Source organism: Chinchilla lanigera, unplaced genomic scaffold (assembly GCF_000276665.1).
Source record: "Chinchilla lanigera isolate Chin_1 unplaced genomic scaffold, ChiLan1.0 scaffold00149, whole genome shotgun sequence".
NCBI classification, from domain to species: Eukaryota; Metazoa; Chordata; class Mammalia; order Rodentia; family Chinchillidae; genus Chinchilla; species Chinchilla lanigera.
Window position 1 is genome coordinate 2,513,943 of NW_004955550.1, and position 7,793 is coordinate 2,521,735.

Here is a 7,793-nt window from a genome sequence, read left to right on the forward strand (position 1 = left end):
GTATTACACAATTTCAATTTGTTTGTGTATTTCTGTGGTTTGTTTTTCTGTTGATTTCTAGTTTCATTCCTTTGTAATATGATAGATATTATTTCTATTTTTAAAATTTATTGAGATTCACCTTATGGCCTAAAATATGGTCTATTTGGAGAATGCTCTGTGCTGAAAATATTGTGTGTTCTGCCGTAGTTGAATCAAACACTATTTAGATATCTATTAAATCCATTTGATCAGTAGTATTTTTTGAGGGGGATACTGGGAATCAAACTCAGGACCTCACGCTTGCCAGGCAGGTGCTGCACTGCTGGGCTATATCCTCAGTATCCAGTAGCATACATTGACACTGAATATTTTTGTTGTTAATTTTTTGTCTGGTTGATCTGTCTATGAGAGTGGGGTATTGAAATCTTCAGGAATAACTGCATTCATGTTATCTTTATTTTTATGCAAATTAGCATTTGTTTTATAAAATGGGGCTTGTGAGATTTCAGTGTGTATTTACAATTTTTATCTCTTCCTGGTGAATTGTTCCCTTTACTGATATGCACTGATGTTCTTTGTCTCTTGTTTTGGTTGGAAGTCAAATTTGTTGCTATAGGGGAGAGGAAATTGAAGTGGAATCAAACAGCCTTGAACTGTCTCCCTAGCAACAACATAAGTAGTGAGTCAGCAAGATTAGGGACTGCAATGGTGGTGGTGAATATAGTGAGTGGACCAGCATGAATCCTCACACCCTATAACCAGTGGCTTCAGAAGGGGATTCTGAGATGCAGGGTTTAAGCAGCAAGTGGGAGATTGGCACTCTGCCTGTGGGAGAGGAGATCCAAATGGGATCCAGCAGCCTTGGACTGTTGCTGTAGCAGCAACAGGAAGAGTGTGTGGTATGCATAGGGATATACAGAAAGTTACTGGCTGAATACCCTGGCCCCAGCTCCCCACATCTGGGGGTCAAGATCAGCCCTATATCAAGCCTATTCCTACTGCAGGCGTGGTGGAGTTATCTGGCATAGATCGGGGTGCTGACTTGGACACTACCACAGAAGTATGGACCTCAGGGGACCATTATTATTATTACTATTATCTTTGTTTCATTGTCCTTTTTCTGTTGTTTTTTTCTTTTTAATTACTTGTTTTGCTTGTTTCTACTCTCTCTTCCCTCAACTTTTCTTGTTTTTTGTTTTGTTTTGTTTTGTTTTTATATTTTCAAGTGAGTGAACACTATCTCCAGTCTTTCTCATTCAGTTTGATATTCATTTGCTTTCTCCTTCATTCTTTCTCTCCTGTCCTCTTGTTCAGGTCCCAAAGCTTGGGTGATCATTCTTCGCCCCCCAGCCTTGCTTCTACTATATTTCTATTCATTTATCTCTCTGTTTTGTGCCCCATCCCTCTTAACACTGCTAACCCCCAGAGTAAAATTATTCAACTAAGGGGAAATTCATTGCATAGATATTCCTGGTTTATGGTGGATTTTATTATATAATTGTATATCTTGCTCTTATGGTTAAAGGTACCAAAATATGGAGATTGTCAGTTTCTAGGCTGTGCTTGATGCTACTGTTATTGTTAATCATACTACTTTAGCCACAGTGTCATATCTGTTACAATCAGTTGTTCTTCTTTGTATGACAACACTATGATTCTTTGGGATCATAACTATCACCATAGTCAAGTACTATAGGACTGAGTGCTGAACCAAATAGATAGCAACTACCCATCACTAATTGAGAAGGTAAGAACTTGGAATAGATACAAAGACTAAGAGGCAGCTAAACATAAAAGACATCTCTGAGGAGCAGATATAGTTTTTCAGGGTACATCAATCTGGGTAGGAGTTTGTTTTATTTCAAGACTTGAAATACTTTGCTCTAAGCTTTCCTTGACTTAAGGGTTTTTGTTGAGAAGTCTTCTGTGATTCTGATGGCCTTTCATTTATATATGATTTGTTTCTTTTTTCTAACAGCTTTTAATATTCTATTCCTGTGCTAAATTTCAGGAATCTTGGTTATTACATGCTTTGGTGTAGATTTATTTTGGTCATGGCTAATTGGAATTTTATATGCCTCATTTATTTGTATGTCAATTTACTTTCCTTTTTTGAGGAACTTTTCTCCCATTATTTCTGTAAACATTTTTAAAATCACATTTGTGCTGCCTCCTGCTTTCTCACTGACTCTGATCAATCTTATGTTGCTTTTCCTTGCATCATCTTACAGTGACTGGATTGATTTTTCATGGCCCCTTGCTACTTTTAAGAAATCTTTCTTTGCACGGTCACTAGCCACAATCCTGCCTTCTAGGTCTGACATTCTTTCTTCACCTTGGTTCAGTCAGCTGCATATACTTGCAATGGAATTTTTAATCTACTAGATATCTGTTTGAATCTGTTTCATGGATTCCATTTCTTTCTTATGTTGAGCATTAATGGGTTCCATCATTTTCCTAAACTTCTTTATTTTAAAAAATCTATATCTACTCTAGATTCACCAGGCAGATCCTTCATTTTGATCATCATCTCTCTTTTTACCTTAGAGATTATTTCTAATCTGATTTTCTCTATAGCTTCATTCATCTGGTTTTTTACTTGTGGTGCTATCATTTCAGCAAGTTCAGTTGGATTGCTTCTGATTGCCTCTATCTTGTTGTCCCCTGGACTTGTCTTGGGTGGGCTGAAGGTCTGGGATTGCATTTTGCCTCTGTATCTTGTCATTTTCTACTTTTTATGTTAGTTTTTTCCTGTGTTGATTATTTTAAGCTACCTATGGCAGATAGCTTTATCACTAGTATCAAGGCTTCCCTAGGCAACACATAGATCAGTATTTTTTGTTGTTGTTAAACCTGTCAGTCTGTGTCTTTTAGGTACCAGGAATGGAACCCAGGGCCTCATGCATGCTAGGTAAACACTCTGCCACTGAGCTGCATGACTGGTGAGTCTGTATTTCAATTAGAGAGTTACTACCATTTTTAGTAATTATTGAGTAGCATGTACTAATTCCTAGTCTTGTCCTCCTCATCTCTGTTTAGGATTCCCTTAAATAGTTCTGTAATGCTGTCTTAGTGGTCTTGAACTTAAGTAGTCTTTAATTCACCTTTATCATGAAAGGCCTTTATTCATCATGAAAGGCCTTTATTCATCTTTTAGTTTGAAAGACTTCCTTCCAGGACATAATAATCCAGGTTGGCAATTATTTCCTTTCAGGCCTTGAAAAACTTCATTTTAAGCTCTTCTGCCTTTTAAGGATTCCTTTGAGAAACTTTCTGTTAATCTAATAGCTTTGTCTTTCTAAATGTCTTGGTACTTTTCTCTAACAACTGTTAATATTCTTTCCTCTGAGCTTCTGACATTTTGATTACAATGAGTTGTGGAGAAGAGTTTTTATAGTCCTGCTATTTTGTGATCTAAATGCCTCCTTCACCTGGGTATCCACCTTATTTCTCAGGGTTTGGAAATTTTCCTCAATAATTTAACTAAGTAGATTTCTTCTTCTTTTAGTCATTACATCATCACTTTCCTGGAAGCCAATGATTTCGAAGTTCATTCCTTAGAGTTGTGTATGAGCTCTTGGATCCTTTTTTGATTACTGTCCTTTTTTCATTATTATTCACCGTATGCTTTAGCGTGTCTGTCCAAGTTGTCTCTAAGTGTTGGTATCCTTTCTGATTCATCTTGTCTACTGTTGAGATTTTCAACTGAGCTTCTTTAAAATTGGATTTACTGAGATTTTCATGTAGGAGTTTTGCTTGATTCTTCTCCATAGCCTCTGTTTCCTTACTGGAAGTGCTCTTCCATATCCTTGTCTTCCTTCATACATTCAACTGCTTATTTGTCTCTCTGTAAAACGCACTGATCATTTTAGTAACTGATTCACGTGCCTGTTTGTCTTTTGTTTGATCCCATTAATTGGTTTTATTATCAGTTTTGTTTTGAATTCTTTCTGTAATTTTATCTATTTACTTATCAGTGGGGTCAGCTTTTGGGAAGTTAAGAGTTTTTGGAGGCATCTTGTGGCCTTGTTTTCTCATTTGAGTTGTGATTCTGTTTTGAGCCCTGCAGTTCAGATGGGAAGATTATCTCTTCCGCAGTCATGTGGGGATCTTTTCAGTGTATGATTTTCTCCTTTTCATAGACTTAAGGTGTGGGTATGTCTGCAAGGAGTGTTTCTCCCTAGTCTGTTCTGAATACTAGGTTCATCCACCAAAACTGCTATGAGAGCAAAGAGTACCTACTTGTACCACCAAAACTGAGAAGGTGACCATATGTAATATCAGGTAATTAAGAACTTGTTTGAGGAGAGATCCATAATTCATATCCTAGTAAAATACAGAGGAATAAAATTTCCCAAGAAAAGTTAGGAAGTTTAATAAAATATAATAGGCTAAAAAACAGTAAACCTTTAATGGTTCCTGAAATTAGAGCACTCCATTCAAGAGCCTGTAGTTTTCTTGGGACAGTGGTCTGCAGGGCTTTCTGCAGCTCCTCCAGCCTGTCTCAGCCTCAGACTCCCTAGCTGCCATCTCTGTGGCCAACTCTGTCCACTCCTCTCTCTCTGTCTCCCAGTTGTGCTGTTTCTAGCACAGACTCTTTTTGGCCTGTGCTTGCAGTGACTTCTGGGGTCAGAAGGAACACAGTCCAAGCTCCCGTTGAGGCGTCCCTTTTCTCTTCCCCTGAAGCCTGAGGATTCCCGCTGCCACAGGTTTCTCAGCTTCTCTCCGCATTTTGGTTCCCATCATACCTGGTGCTGAGGAGACACCAGCCTGAGCAGGATCATCTGATCAGTCTTGCACTATCCCTGCACTTTCCGTTTTTTAGCTTTGCTGAACTCACCCCCCCCCCGCCCCATTGAATCCTCAAGTCTAACTCCGGTTTTCTTAGTACCTGGTGCTGTGCATTCTGTCTCTCTCTACTTCAAAACAGGGTATTTCTAGCTCCACCAGAACTCAAGGAGTTTCTGTCTGTCTCTGAATTCTGCCCAGCCCTGGCTGTCACCTTTGTCTCTCTTCACCCTTAACACTTACAGGTTCCTGCTGTGCTTCCCCAGCCCTCTGTGTCTGTCTCACTGTCTCCACTGTGCTCAGGCTCTGAGAGGTTTTCTCAGATGAATATTTCAGACTCAGGGCCCCATATTCCATGAGGGTGGGAGAACTTCTGGGCCAGACTGATGCTGGAGAGTGGTGGTATCCACGCTGGGTGCCAAGCAGCAGCTGGGATGTTGACTTCTTCTCTTGCAGGACTTTGTACTTTTCACATAATGGTGGACTTTCCAGTCCTGTGCTGTAAGCAGTGCTGGATTCCATAGGCTGTTCACTCCTCTTCCAGCCACCCCATCTCCAGATTTTGCCTGTTCCCTATCTTTTTCAAGCTTTATTCTGGTGGTTTGGTCTCTCCTGCACGGTTGGCAGGTGCAGGAGCACCCAGGTGAATGGCTCAGAGTGACTTGTTTGCTGTTGTCCCTAGACCAACATGATAGATAACCAGCACATAGATATGTTTTCAGGGGTTGTAGCAGCCATCGGGCACTTTGCAATGCTTCTCAAAGGTATTCAGTAAGTGGTTGGCCCCAACATTCTTTCTTTATTGAGCTTTCACCTGAATTAAACTATGTGTGTTTATTCTAAGTCAAAACCAAAGTTCTATGAAGACACAGAATAGTTCTCTAATCTCCTTTAGCTCTGCTCACTTTCCCCCATTCGAGTACATTCTATTTATTAGTAGAATGGTCTTGCCACCACCAGATGGCAGTGTCTTCCTAGTGTGTGTGTGTGTGTGTGTGTGTGTGTGTGTGTGTGGGCGCGCTTGCTTCTAGCAAAGGACTGAGCTTGCCTCTGACTGGCTAGGCAAGAAACCAAGACTCTGGGGGAGCAGGAAGGATGTATACTCAGGAATAGGAACTAACTTTTCCAATTGAGAGGCCTGGCTCTGTTTCAGGCCCCATGCCTGAATCTCCTATGATTTCAATGAGGAAGAGAATGGAGAAACTCCTGGAATGACCTTGTGGCTTCTACTAGTTGGTGAGTAGGGGAGAGGTAAGGGTGGGGGTTCCTGGTGATGATGAAAGTGACACCAAAATTCAGAGCCCACATGACTGAGAGGTAAAGTCTCCTGTTAATTTGGAAATGGGATGAAAAATGCAATGATGGACTCCATCTCTGACTGTGTTTCTGTCTAGGGGTGAACAGCCAACAAGGAAGAGAGATTCCTCAGGCCCTGAGCATCCAGGAGGGTGAAAATGCCACCATGAACTGCAATTATACAGCTTCTATATTGAACCCAAAGTGGTACAGACAGGATTCAGGTGGAGGCCCTGTCCTGCTCATTTTGATACGATCAAATGAGAGAGAGAAACACAGTGGAAGACTGAGAGCCACCCTTGACACCGCCACCAAAACCAGCTCCTTGTCCATCACTGCTGCCTGGGCTGCGGAGGCTGCTGCTTACTTCTGTGCTACAGAGGCACAGTGTGCAGCGGGCACCTGCAGCACCACACAAACCCCAGCAGGCTGCTTCCTGGAAGCCCCAAAGGTGTGTGCAGGTGGTGGTTACTTCCTATGAAGGAACATCCACTGGCAGTGAGGAAGGGGAGCCCTTTCAACTTTGTGAATTTTATGGAAATATCTTGGATTAGGACAAAAGATATGAAGCATGGAATGGGAACATCAAATGCTAGGTTCAGCACTGCCATCCTGGCTACACTTCCTCAGGCTCATCATGGCCTTTGATTTTCTCACTTGAAATAAAAGATTTGGGTCACTGAGCCAAAAGATTTTCAGACTCGAATTCCATCAGGAAAATGTAAACCCTGGGCACTTGTAGTGGACGAGGAAATGCTACTCAGTAGTGGGAGGTTTGCTGTGGTCTTTGTGTACCCCCAATACCTAGATAGGCCTTTGAGTTGCTGAGATGAGTCTTGTATTCCTCTAGTACCAGGAACCTGAAGGCTCACCTGGCATTGGATTCAGAGGGTATCTGAGCACATTTTCTACCAAAAATTTCATTTCTTAGCTCAGGAGAAATTCCGTTGTATATTAAGGGAGGTGAAGATCTGAATCTTGGTGAAATAAAGATAAATATCCAGATCTGATTCTGCAATTTGAGTTGTGTGATTTCCAAGCCTCAGTTTCTCTATGAGTAAAACAGAAACTTATGAGAAAGTCATAGTTTTTCTTCATTCAGGAGAAGAACGCACATTCTCAATTACCAGATCCCCAATGTGTGCTTTGAAAGCAGGCACATCTAGGATCAAACACGATTTTCCATCTATTTATTCATACTTCTGTTAGATAAATGAATGGTGACTACAGTTTTCTTCACCCAGGTTCAGCACCCCTGAAAATGTGCTTGTAGAGAAACTCGGTATTTGTATCTATGCACACACTTGGTGACAAATGTGGAGGAGGTGGGGAGACATGGTTTAAGGCAGTGGTTCCCGAATGCCACATCCTGACCTATGAGCATCATCTCTTTCACAGTCACCTGGTGTGATACTGAAGACCTGGATTACTTGGATCACTCTGCTCAGTGCTGGCTTCCTCTAAGTCTCTGATGAAGTAATGAATTTGTAGTCTTCATGAACATCATTTGCATCCAATGGAGATTGATTTTCATTCACATTACAGAAAAGTCACACAATATTTTTAACAAGGAGGAATTCTCTTTCCTGTCATGTGAAGAAGAGCTGTAATACATTGGGCTGATGTATTTGGAGCTTCATCATGCTGTCAGGGAACCAGGGTCTTTTGAACTCAGTATTTCTCATCCTTACGATGTCTCTCTTTTTGTATTATTTTTTTTTTTGTAT

The 7,793-nt window shown here is 40.9% G+C and overlaps 1 gene segment (V, D, J or C); it reads left to right on the forward strand.

Moving 5' to 3' along the window:
* Window positions 1–5,862: 5,862 nt before the first annotated feature.
* LOC106147382 lies at window positions 5,863–6,851 on the forward strand. The segment is given in 2 exon segments: window positions 5,863–6,006; window positions 6,165–6,851. Coding segments are annotated over 2 exon segments (408 nt in total).
* Window positions 6,852–7,793: the final 942 nt, after the last annotated feature.